General features: G+C 56.3%; 1 protein-coding gene across 1 annotated transcript; it reads left to right on the top strand.

Annotated features, from left to right (window-relative positions):
- The first annotated feature begins 3,543 nt into the window (after positions 1–3,543).
- On the top strand, positions 3,544–10,339 carry LOC102045372 (1-acyl-sn-glycerol-3-phosphate acyltransferase alpha-like). Its single transcript, XM_005429131.1, has 6 exons — positions 3,544–3,724; positions 6,961–7,095; positions 7,607–7,782; positions 9,310–9,405; positions 9,877–9,949; positions 10,116–10,339. The coding sequence occupies exons 1-6, from the start codon at positions 3,544–3,546 to the stop codon at positions 10,337–10,339; spliced, it is 885 nt and encodes a 294-aa protein (XP_005429188.1).
- The last annotated feature ends 2,931 nt before the right edge of the window (positions 10,340–13,270 follow it).

Genomic DNA, 13,270 nt, shown 5'->3' with positions numbered 1-13,270 from the left:
GGGCGGTGCTGGAGCTCCAGGCTGAGATCTCCTGGCTGAGCAGAGGCAGAGCTGGAGCTGGGGGGGGTGTGGTGGGGAGAGCAGCCTGAGAGGGAAATCCCGGAGTTTCCCAGCCTTCAGTGACCCCTGAGCTCCCCCAGGAGCAGGAGGAAGGGGCAGAGGAGGCTTTGGGGTGCTGGGAGCTGTCCCCAGCCCGTGCCACCTCCCCAGCCCTGCTGTGCCCTGGGGGGGCTCCAGGCTTTTCCCTGGAGCAGCTCCTGGCAGGAGACATCAGGGCCGGTGGTCTGGAGCTCTGAGGATGCAGAAAGGAACCTTAAACCCCTCCCTGGACTGCCCTGCCTCTCCTGTGCCCGGTGCAAGGCAGGATTTCCCTTCCCTGAGCTCTGCAATGGGCAGATCCTCCCCAGCCCGGCCCCTGGAGGAGCTCCCAGATGTGGAGCAGGAGGATCGGGTGGATTCCAGCAGGAAGGTCCAGCTCCTCCAGCTGGGAGGTGTGACCGTGTTCACAGGGGTCCCAGGGTGAGGGAAGAGATGAGGATCTGACTCCATGTTTCAGAAGGCTGATTTATTACTTTATGATATATATTATATTATATTAAAACTATACTAAAAGAATAGAAGAAAGGATTTGATCAGAAGGCTGGCTAAGAATAGAAAAAGAAGGAATGATAACAAAGCCTTGTGTTTCAGACAGAGTCCAATCCAGCTGGACTGTGATTGGCCATTAATTAGAAACAACCACATGAGACCAATCACAGATCCACCTGTTGCATTCCACAGCAGCAGATAATAACTGTTTGCATTTTGTTCCTGAGGCCTCTCAGCTTCTCAGGAGGAAGAATCCCAAGGGAAGGATTTCTCATAAAAGATGTCTGTGGCAGGGAGGGACTGAAGGAGGCATCCAAAAGCAGAGCTGGGATGGATGGGAGAGCAGCCAAGGGTTCCCCCATGGACACAGAATGGGGAGGAGGAGTGAGGAGTCACCTGGAATGGGCTGGGCAGGAAGGGTGGGCTCGGCATGTGACCCAATCTTTGCTTTAATATGAGAATAATGAGAGGAATGGGAGGGTGAAGCAATGGGCATTGCAACAGCCCTGGTGGACGTAACCCCGGGGTTACTGGTCAAACTGGGGCACCCTCCAGCCTGGCCGGAGCCTGGGGACAGCTCTGTCACCTCCAGGGTGGGAGGGCACTGTGGTGGTGTTCGAGGGTCCCCAGGACAAGGTGAGAGATGAGAATCTTGACTCCATGTTTCAGAAGGCTGATTTATTACTTTATGATATGTATTATAGTAAAAGAAAATGCTGTACTAAAACTGCACTAAAAGAATAGAAAGGAGAAGGCTGATTTATTGTTTTATGATATATATTATATTAAAAGAAAATGCTAAAACTAAAACTATACTAAAAGAATAGAAAGGAGACATCAGAAAGCTAGAAAGGAATGAATAATAAAATCTTGTGACTGACCAGAGTCGTGACACAGCTGGACCTGTGATTGGCCATTAATGAAAAACAATTCACATGCTGGGTAAACAATTCTCCAAATGACATTCCAAAGCAGCAAAACATGGAGAAGCTGAAGCTTCTCAGGAGAAAAGATCCTGGCAAGAGGATTTTTCATAAAAGATCACAGTGACAGGGCGGGGTCCTGCCAGGGGAGGGCAGGGGGCTGGGGGGTCCCAGCAGAGGTGACAATGCCCAGGTGGGCCTGGGGGGACTGGCAGACCCCAGAGAGGCACAAGGGGAGGCACAAGGGGATTTTGCTGCTGCTGGGTCAGGGCTGAGCCCAGGGATGGCAGCAGCACAGGGATGCCCCCTTCCCCAGCCCTGGGGGTGTCCTGGGGGCTTGGAGCCACCTGGGATGGTGGCAGGTGTCCCTGCTGTGGCACTGGGTGGGCTGTGAGGTCCCTCCCACCCAGACCCTCCTGGGATTCTGGGATTCCTGATTTGGGAATTCAGCAGCAGGGCTGGGAGAGGCTGCAGGGGGCTGACACAGTCCCAGTGTCCCTGCTGTCACCAGGACTCGGTTCCAGGAGTTTCCAGGGGCCTGGCCTGGATCCTGCAAGGCACCAGAGCAGGAGGAGAGGTTAATTACAGCCTGTGCTAATTGCACCCCTGAAAACACCTCATGCAACACGGCCCCTGGCTGCCAACTGGGCCAAGGGCTGCCACCCCTGCAGGGCTGGCAGAGGGGGGTGGCAGAGCCCGGCCCCAGGCACTGTGGGACCCTGCGGACACGAGCTGGGCACTGCGAGGGGAAGGGCAGAGGGGCTCCTGCTGCCCAGCCTGAGCAGGGGATGGGGAGCAGTGGTTCCTGCTGCCATTCCAGGTGGCAGATGTGTCCCAGCCATCTGAGGCTCTGCAGGGGGAGGTTTGGGTGCCAGGAGGAGGCTGTGCCCAGCCAGGGACCAGAGCAGCTCCTGCTGTCCCCACCGGCTGAGCCTCCCTTTCCCAGGGCTGGCAGCCCCTGGCCAGGACTATTGTGAATCAAAGGTGACTCTGATGTTGGCGAGGGAGAGAGAGAATGGATCTGACTGCATGGATATCAGAAGGGTAATTAATGACTTTATATTATTCTGTACATGTAAAACTGAACCTGCCAAGCACTCAACCCTGCTCACACTGCACAGAATCTTGTGGCTGTCAGTGACAGTCCTGACACACACACACACACACCCCTGGCCCTGACAGGCCAAGGAAACAAAACTCCGTCACTGTGGGTAAACAATCTCCATATTGCATTCTACTTTGGCACAACACAGGCACAGCATATGAGATAAGAATATTCTTGGGAAGAATTGTGCCTTGCTTTTCTCTGTGAAGAGAAATGTGGGGCTACACACCTTGGCCCTGACAGGCCAAGGAAACAAAACCCCATCACTTTGGGTAGAAAACCTCCATGTTGCATTCTACTTTGGCACAAGACAGGCACAGCAAATGAGATAAGAATTGTTTTTTCTTTCTCTGAGGTTCAGAGAATGTGAAACCCAGAAATGTTCTTGGGAAGTACTGTGCTTTGCTTTTCTCTGTGAAGAGAATTGTGGGGCTATACTGGGCCCTAATAGGCCAAGGAAAAAAATTACCATCACTTTGGATAAACAATCTCCATATTGCATTCTACTTTTGCACAAACACAGGCACAGCAAGTGAGATAAGAATTGTGTTTTCCCTTTCTCTGAGGTTCAGAGAATGTGAAACCCAGAAATCCTTGGGAAGAATTGTGCCTTGCTTTTCTCTGTGAAGAGAAATGTGGCAACACAGACAGATACCTGGGACAGGAAGAGTTCAGTGAGCAGCAGGTCTGATCTCACCGACCTGGAGTCTTCAATAGCCCAGGAGGTGACAGCAGTGACACCTCAGGTGACTCAGGGTCCCCGTGTGACTCACAGCCACTCTCCACCCCTGGGTGGGTGTCCTGCTTCCACCTGAGCCACTCCGTCCTCAGGATGAGATGCACAGAGAGCCTTCCCCTGGGCCAGCCCCAGCCACCCACACAGGATCCTCCTGATCCACCTGCCCTGGGCTGAGCTGGGGCAGCACCATGGACCTGCTGCTGCTCCAAGGGCTGCTGCTCCTGCCCCTGGCAGTGCTGCTGCTCTACAGGTGCAGCCCCCGCTTCCAGTTCCTCTGCAAGGTGGCCTTCTTCAACTGCTGGATCGTGGCCTTGGCCACCCTGCTGTCCCCCCTGGCCGCCTTCCGGGGACGCTCTGTGGAGAACATGAGGTGAGTGAGGGATGGGGATGGGGAGAGCGGGCTGGGGCTTGGCTCAGCTGCAGGAAATCCCGTGGTTTGTGGCCACAGGCTCTGTCCTGCCCTGGCTGGAGCCACAGCTGGGTCACAGCTGGGTCACAGCTGGTGGCAGAGCCCTGGGGCCAAGGCCAGGGCTGTGGTCACATCTGTGGGGCAGTGAAGTGCAGCTTGTGGTGTGAGAGGTGCTGGCTGTGCCCAGGGAGGGTCAGGCCATGCTGGAGTTGGGATTTGTGTCCCTGTGGGATGAAATAACATAAAAGGGATCATTCCTGGCCATGGCAATGTTGGGGTCATCACTTGGGTGGGCAACAAGAGGGTTTGGAGGTACCATCAGAGCAGGGGGCAGATACATGCCCAGTGCTGTGTCCCTGGCTCTGGCATTGCCCATGGGAGACCCGGGAACAGCACTTTGGCAGAGGGATTGAGGGTGGAGAGCCCTGGAACAGATTATTCCATGGCTGCCCCATTCCTGGAAATGTCCCAGGCCAGGTTGGACGGGGCTTGGAGCAGCCTGGGACAGTGGGAGGTGTCCCTGCCATGGCTGGGGGTGGCTCTGGATGGGTTTAAGGCCCCTTCCAACACAAACCATTCCATGTTTTTATGGTTTTGGGATGTCTTGGTGCCATCACCTGCCAGGGGCACAGCCCTGTCACAGCCATGTCCTGATCACAGCCCTGTCCCGACTCTGCTCCCGGGGGTGGAAGCAGGGAGATAGATAACACCAGGCAGATAACACCGGGCAGATAACATCGCAGTGCAACACTGGGGAAGGCCTGGGCACGCTCAGGGTGTTGCAATCCCGCTGCTGGATTCCCGGGCAGGATGAGCACAGATGTAATTACACAGGGAAAATGTCCCAGCTTGAGAAACTCTGAGGATTTGTGCGGAGGGATCCTGGCCCACGGCAAGACCGTGGCTGGAGGTTCAATGGTACTGGTGGTGGTTCCGTGGTTCTGGTCTGAGGTTCGGTGTTATCAGTCTGAGGTTCAGTGGTACCGGTCGGAGTCTTGGTGTTCCTGGTCTGAGAGTCAGTGTTCCCAGTGGTTGTTCAGTGTTCCCGGTGGTTGTTCAGTGTTCCTGGCTGAAGGTTCAGTGTTCCTGGAGGTGGTTTGCTGGTACTGGTGGTGGTTCGGTGTTATCAGTCTGAGGTTCGGTGGTACCGGTCCCAGGTTTGGTGTTATCAGTCCGAGGTTCAGTGTTCCTGGTGGTGATTCGGTGTTATCAGTCTGAACTTTGGTGGTACTGGAGGTGGTTCAGTGTTCTCAGCAGAAGTTCGGTGGTACCAGCGGTGTTCGGTGTTCCCGGTTGGAGATTCAGTGTTCCCAGTCCAAGGTTCGGTGCTCCCGGAGGTGGTTCGGTGTTCCCAGTGGTGGTTCAGTGGTACCGGTGGTGGTTCGGTGTTCCCAGTCTGAGATTTGGTGTTCCCAGAGGTGGTTTGGTGTTATCAGCTGGAGGTTCGGTGGTACCAGAGGTGGTTCGGTGTTATCACCTGGAGGTTCGATGCTCCTGGAGGTGGTTTGGCGCCCCATGGCGGTGGTTCGGTTCTCCCGGCGGTGGTTCAGTGGTACCGGTGATGGTTCAGTGGTACCGACGGTGGTTTGGCGGTACCGGAGGTGGTTCGGTGCTCCCAGCGGTGGTTCGGTGGTACCAGCGGTGCTGCAGTGGTGGTACCGGCAGTGGTTCGGTGTTATAAGTCCGAGGTTCGGTGTTCCTGGCCGTGGTTCGGCGGTACCGGCGGTGGTTCGGCGTTATGAGTCCGAGGTTCGGTGTTATCAGTCCGAGGTTCGGCAGTACCGGCGGTGGTTCCGCGGTACCGGCGGTACCGGGGGTGCCGCAGCCTGTCCCGGGTCCTTCCCGGGGAGCGCCGGGCTCATCCCGGGCCGCTCCAGCGTTTCCGGCTGGGCGGCGATCCCGAGGGCGGCCGAGCCTCCCCCGCCTTATCAGCGCCGCTTATCTCGTCCCACCGGCGCTCCGTGCCCGCCCAGCTCCCTCTCCTCCGGATCCCGGAGCCTGCGGGATGGCGCTTCCCGTCATTAGTCCCGGCTTTGGGGCACCGTTCCCTGTTCGGATCCTCAGGGATCTCCGAGCCTGCGGCTCCTGAGGGGTGGGGGCGATACCGCGGACCCTGCGCCGCCTTCTCACCCTGCCTGGTGCTGAGCCCTTCCCTGTGCCCTGCCTGTCCCCTGGGGGCAGTGACAGATGTGGGGACCCCGGCACAGACCCTCTGTGGGTCGGACAGGGCCCCATTCCAACACCGACGTGTCCCAGGGTTTTGTCTCCGCGGCTGCTGGGATCCCTGGTGTCCCCTCCTCCCTCCACTCCTCTCCTTATTCCCGTCCTGAGCGTCCCCCATCGCTGCCATCCCGATATTCCTCGTCCTGTCCAGCCCTCCCGGGATGTGACACCGCTGTTCCGCTCAGATCCATCCCTTCCCGACACTGCAGCTCCGGTGGAGCCATTTGTGATTCCCCATAGGAATGGATCCGGGCTGGTTTTCCTTTCCCCCTGCCGCACAAAGAGGTGCAGCGGCCGTCCCTGGGGTCACCCACGTCCCCAGGGATCTGTCTGTCCCTCTGCCACCCATCCGCAGCTCAGCTCCTCCCTGCTGGGATCCACCTCTGGCTTTAGGAGTCTGGGATCTGCATTTCCATCCACACGCAGATCCAGCTGAGCACCTGGGGAGGCTTCCCCGGGCAGAGAGAGTTTGTCCTCGTTGGGATGTGAAGATCCCATCCCCGTCCCCATCCCCATTCCCTTCCCCGTCCCCGTTCCCATCCCCGTCCCCGTTCCCATCCCCGTCCCCATCCCACCCCTTCCCTTTTTGCTTTCCCATCATCCCTGCACATCAAAATCCCGTTTTTTCCCTGCCACCACCTCATGCTCCTCACTCTCTCTCCTCAGCAGCTCCCTCTGCTCTGAGCCAGGAGCTGGGCTCATCTCAGGTGGGAGCCAGGCGAGTTCTGAGCCTCACAGGCTGCAAATGTGTGAGAAATCCATCCAAAATTCCCTGAGCCTGAGCCCGGGTCCAGCAGCGCGGCCCAGCCTAACCCAGTCTGCTCAGAACCGTTCCCCACACGTATCTCTCTGCCTTATATCCTTCCTTATCTCATCTCTTATGTCGTCCCTTATCTCGTTCATTGTCTCGTTCCTTGTCTAGATCCTTATCTCGTCCTTTATTTTGTCCCTTATCTGGTCCCTTATCTCGGCGGGCTCCTGCGGGCGGCGCTCCTGCCCCTCAAGCGCTTCTACGGCATCCGGATGCGGGTGAGGGGCTCGGAGCGGCTGCGGCTGCCCGGCCCCTTCGTGATCGTCTGCAACCACCAGGCTTCCCTGGACCTCATGGGTGCGTGGGGGGACCCCCGCGCCTCTGGGGGCTCCAGGGGTGCGCCAGGATGGATTTGGGGGGGTCAGCATCGGGATCGGGGCAGGGATGTGTGGTGGGAACGGACCAGGAGGGATTTTGGGACTGGGGTGTGCTGCAGGGAGAGGAGGGACAACGGGAGGTGATGCCACAGAGTGGTCCTGGGATTGGGGACAGCTGAAAATCCTTTAAGTCAAGGCTAAAATAACCCCAACCTGGTCCTATATTAGGGTATAAATTATTAAATAGTGTATAAATTATATTAGGGTATAAATGATTAGTTATCTGTGCATTGATGTAATTTGGCCTCTCCAGAGAGCTCCTCTCTGCAGTTATCACCTCTCAGGACTGGCCGAGCTGCAGAATTTATTGCTGATATCCAGTTGGTTGGTCCAGCCTGGGGGTTCCACTTCCAAGCAGTTTTCCCAGGTGATTTTTCTGCTGCCACTGCCGTGGGCTGGGGAGGTGTTAACGGGTGTTCTCCCCACCCCAGGAATGGTGGAGGTGATTCCCGAGCGCTGCGTGCCCATTGCCAAGCGGGAGCTGCTCTACCTGGGCACGGTGGGCTGGGCCTGCTGGCTCAGCGGCATCATCTTCATCGAGCGCCAGCGCAGGGACACGGCCATCGAGGTCATCTCCCGCACTGCCAGCACCATGAGGAGAGAGAACGTGAGGGACACGGCTGGGGGACACCAGGGGGATCGGGGGCTGTTGGTGTGGATGCACAGCGAGCCCCCTGGCAGGGAAGAACAGCGCATCTGACTCCATGTTATTATATGGAGTTATTGCTCCATAATTATTACTTTATTATTACTTTATTATACTATATTCTATTAATTATACTATATTCTATTAAAGAATAATTATTATAGAATTTATTATTCTATATTTATAGAATATTGATATAGAATAATAAATAAATCAATAATATAAATTAAATAAATTAATATTTATTACTCTATATTAATATAATATAGTATAATATAATATATTATTATTATACTAAATTCTATTAAAGAATACCAAAGGCAGGAATGATGCATCTGACTCCATGTTCTCAGAAGGCTAATTTATTACTTTATAATACTATATTATATTAAAGAATACTATACTAAAGAATACAGAAAGGATACTTACAGAATGCTAAATAGATCATAATGAAAACTCATGACTCTTTTCAGAGTCCCAACACAGCTTGGCCCTGATTGGCCAAAGACTGAAAACAACTCACATCAGAATCCAATGAAACAATCACCTGTGGGTAAACAATCTCCAAACACATTCCACATGAGCACAACACAGGAGCAAATGAGATGAGAATTGTTTCCCTTTCTCTGAGGTCTCTTGCTGCCTTTCAGCTTCCCAGGAGAAAAACCCTGGGTGAAGGAATCCTGTTCAGAGAATGTGAATGCCACAGGCTGTGGGCAGGACTGACCCAGCTGAGGTGGGGGTGTCTCAGTTTGAAAAGCCAGGTGTCTGCTGAGGAAGGCAGGAGTTTCTCTTGGAATAGAAAGTGCAAACCCCTCCCTCTGAATTGTTATAATTTTGAAATTAAGGGGCTCTCAGGCAAAGATATGGGAGCAGGAATAACAGTTCTTTATTAGGAAAAAAAAATACAAATGCAATTGTACAAAAAAAACCCCCACAACCATGGACAGAGTCAGACCATGCCCTGCCCCCTGTGTGTCAGGGGGTGGCACTGCCCCATCCCATGGGGGCTCAGCCCTCCTGCAGTGCCAGCTGTGCTGCTGCTGGAGCAGGGATCCTGCACAAGGGGGGAGTTTTCCTCTGCAGCTCCAGGGCTGCTGCAGATGGGCCTGGGCGCCCTCTGGCAATGCAGGGCAGCAGAAAGCTGCTCCTCTGGGAATGCAGTGGGCAAAGGCTGCTGTGCTGTCCCAAAGCTCAGATTGCGTCCAGGTAGGAATGCTTGGCTCCTCCCCTGGGCAGAGCATCTCCCCATGGGATGATGGAATTGGATCAGCCATGCAGGGACACTCACTGGCCATGGACAGAAGGTAATTAATAATTAATGGCCCATGAACAGCAGAGATCTCCTGGAGGGAGGATTGGCTGTGGGAGAGATAAAGAAAATGCCCAAAGAACAGCGATAACTGTCTCACTCTAACAGATGGTGATAGAACACACACCCCAGCCACACCTTTCAGCCTAAAACACCTCTGTCCCTGTCCCCTGCAGCTCCGTGTGTGGGTTTTTCCAGAAGGCACCAGGAACCCGGGCAGATCCATGCTGCCCTTCAAGCGTGGTGCTTTTCACCTGGCCGTGCAGGCCCAGGTAAGGAAATGGGCAATCAAATGTTGGGCTCAATGGGCTTGGAGGCCTTTTCCAAAATGATTCCTTCCCTTTGGCTCACCCTGGATGGAGTGGGGTGGGTGTGAATCCTGGGGCAGAGGGATGGGGGGGTTTGGTCCCCAGGGATGGGAATTTGGTCCCCAGGGATGGGGATTTGGTCCCCATGGATGCGTGGGTTTGGTCCCCAGGGATGGGGATTTCGTCCCTAGGGATGAGAGGCTTTGGTCCCCAGGGATGTGCAAGATTTGGTCCCAGGGATGGGAGAGGTTGGTCCCCAGGGATGCAGGGGTTTTGTTCCCAGAGATGGCGGGGTTTGGTCCCCAGGGATGGGGGGTTTGGTCCCCAAGGAGGGCCATGGTGCTGGCAGCACCAGGGAGGGGCAGGCAGGAGCAGGAATCCCACCTGGGGAGGGCTCTCTCTGTGGACCCCCCCTTGACCCAACGTGTCCTGCAGGTTCCCATTGTCCCCATCGTGATATCCCCGTACAGGGACTTCTTCAGCCCCAAGGAGAAGAGATTCACCTCAGGTAAGGGATGGGCAGGAACTCCCATGGCAGAGGGCAGGGCTGGCACTGGGGGTGTCTGAGGGACGCTGAGGGGTGGGGAGGCAGCTGGGGTGGAGGGTGCCTGGGGGAATACCCAGCTCCTGCTGGGATCCTCTAACACATCTCTGGCTTTTCTCTCCTCTCCCAGGGACCTGCACCATCCAAGTCCTCCCCAGGGTGGAAACGTGTGGTCTCAGCCCAAAGGATGTCCCCAAACTGACCGAGAGTGTCCACCAGGCCATGGCTGAGGCCCTGGCCGAGATGTCCATGAGTGACCACGGGGACCAGGACATGGAGCAGCCACTGCTGGGGCCAGGGGAGGACAGGGACAGCCCCCAGGGCCAGGGGGACACAGCCAGGAGCAGCAAATAGGCAGAGGGAGCGAGTCCCTCGGGGACACCAGGGAGGTGTCCCTTGTCCCCTGAGGAGGTGTCCTGCAGCCCTGCCACCGCCCCAGCAGGACGGTGCCCTAAGGGAGCAGAGCAGGGCAGGATGGGGATCCAAAACAGAGCAAGGTGCTCCCAAAAACAGAGCAAGGTGCCCCCCAAAACAGAGCAAGGTGCCCCCTAAAACCCCTCGTTGTGACTGCATCCCCTGGATGTCCCTCTGCCAGACCTGGAGCTGTGGCTGTCCCCCAGGATGGCCCCTGCCTGCTCACTGGGCAGGGCAGGGATGGTCCAGGCAGGGCTGGGGGCTCACAGCCCCATTTTCCACCCCTGATTGTTGGGCTCCCCCATGGATCCTACTTCCAGAGGCTCCTGCAAGCTGGAAATGCTCTTTGGGTGCAGCCAGCTCTGAGTGTGTGGCCTGGGGGGGACACGAGGTCCAGGGGAGGTTGTTGGGGGGGAAGAGCCTCCCGGGGGGAAGAACATCCTTGGTGCTGAGCTGTGAGCCAAGGGTGGGACATTAAAGAGTCTGGAGCTGGTGCTGTGTCCTGACTGGGCTGAGGGGGATCCATCTCCTCGGGGAGACTTCACACTGCACAGGGAGAACCCCTGAAAAGGAAGCACACTGAACACACAAAGCACCCTGCACAGGGAGCACCCTGAACACAGAGTACCCCTGAACACAGAGAACCCAGCATAGAGAGCACCCTGCACAGGGAGCACCCCTGAACAGAGCACCGTGCACACAGAGCACCCCTGAACACAGAGCACCCTGCACAAGGAGCACCCTGCACAAGGAGCACCCTGCACAAGGAGCACCCTGCACAAGGAGCACCCTGCACAAGGAGCACCCTGCACAAGGAGCACCCTGCACAAGGAGCACCCTGCACAAGGAGCACCCTGCACAAGGAGCACCCTGAGCATGGAGAACCCTGCACACAGAGCACCCAGCACAGGGAGCACCCTTAGCTGGGAGCACCCCTGAACACAGAGCACCCTGAACAAGGAATATCCTGCACAGGGAGCACCCTGAGCATGGAGCACCCTGAACAAGGAGCACCCCTGAACAGAGAGCACCCTGCACGTAGAGAACCCAGCACAGAGAGCACCCTGCACACAGAACATCCCTGAACACAGAGCACCCCTGCATGGGAATCACACTGCACACGGAGCACCCTGCACACAGAGCTCACTGCACACGGAGCACCCTGCACACGCAGCACAACATCCCCACCCCAGGGCTGGTGTGAGGAGCACATGGCAGGGTGAGGGTTACCCTGGGCTGGGGCTGCCCCTGAGGCAGGGCTCTCCCTGCACCGCTAAATGCACAGGAAGAGCATCCATTGAAGCCCCAAATTCCCAGCAACACCTGGGTGGTGCCCACCTGGACACAATCCCACCTGGAGGTGCCTCCCCATGGCCTGTGGACCACGACCCATCCAAGAGCTGGATGGTTCCCTGCAGCCAGGCAGGGATTTGGGATCTCCTGGCTCCTTCCCAGCTGAGCAGCTGCTGTGCCAGCACCCCAGGGTGGCAGCAGGGCAGGCACAGGGCAGGGTGTGGCTGTCCCCTTGTGGGGAGCAGGGTGTGCAAGGCTTCCCCTCCCACCCCAGGATAAAAGGTGCAAACCCAGGCACAGAGCTCCAGTTTGGCACCATTCCTACTCTCAGGAGAGCTGGATTATGGAGGAAATCCTCCTCAAATCTCTTGCAACACCAAACTGCAAAGAGGCTTCCCATGAGGAACAACCCACAGGATCAGGAGATGTCACATGGACACAGCCAAGGGCACAGGAAGGTCCTATGTCCCAGAAAACTCCTTTAATCCTTTCCTGCTTCCCAGGATTCCCAACATGTGGCGTGGTCTGTCAGCTCTGAGCTGGTCTGGGGGTCCCACCACACTCCTGGGGTGGTTTGGCTGCCCAAAGTTTGGGTTTGGGGGGCTGAGCATCAATGGAACCATGGAAGGGTTTGGGTGGGAGGAACCATAAAGCCCATCCAGTTCTGCCATGGCAGGGGCACCTCCCACTGTCCCAGGGTGCCCCAATCCCATCCAGCCTGGCCTTGGGCACTGCCAGGATCCAGAGGCAGCCACAGCTGCTCTGGGCAAAATCCCGTCCTGCCTGGAGGGGCAGGGCCAGCCAGAGCCCTCCCTGGGTTTTCCACTGGCAGTGGGAGGTGAAAGCTTGAGGAGAGGAAAAAGCCTTGGCATGGGGGCTCTGGAAACAAATTCTGGTGCTCCAAGGCCTGCCTTGCCTGGCTGCTCTGGGTGCCCAGGCCTGGCACAGCTGCCCAGGGCAGTGCTGGGTCCCCATCCCTGGAGTGGTGTCACACACACATTTTATGAAAAATCCTTTCCTTAGGATTTTTCCTCCTGAGAAGCTGAGAGGCCTCAGGAACAAAATGTAAACAATGGTTATCTGCTGCTGTGGAATGCAACAGGTGCATCTGTGATTGGTCTCATGTGGTTGTTTCTAATTAATGGCCAGTCACAGTCCAGGTGTCCGGACTGTCTCGGTCAGTCACAAGCCTTTTTTATCATTCCTTTTCTATTCTTAGCCAGCCTTCTGATGAAATCCTTTCTTCTATTCTTTTAGTATAGTTTTAATATAAAATATATCATAAAATAATAAATCAAGCCTTCTGAAACATGGAGTCAGATCCTCGTCTCTTCCCTCATCCTGGGACCCCTGTGAACGCTGTCACAGAGGGGTTTCACAGCCCTGTGCATGTGGCATTTGGGGACAGGGGTCACGGTGGCCTTGGCAGTGCTGGGGGAGCTGTGAGCTGCTGTCCCCCCCGGGATGTCTGGCAGGGCACTGACCCTGCCCATTTCCTGCAGCACTGGGTGAACTCGGGCTGTGCTCCTGCCTCGTGTCCTGGGGCGGGCAGCTCCCGCCCCTCCGGCCACCCACACA

The sequence above is a fragment of the Geospiza fortis genome, unplaced genomic scaffold (assembly GCF_000277835.1).
Source record: "Geospiza fortis unplaced genomic scaffold, GeoFor_1.0 scaffold218, whole genome shotgun sequence".
NCBI classification, from domain to species: Eukaryota; Metazoa; Chordata; class Aves; order Passeriformes; family Thraupidae; genus Geospiza; species Geospiza fortis.
The sequence above is the reverse complement of the archived record's forward strand: the minus strand, read 5'-3'. Positions and strand labels throughout refer to the sequence as shown.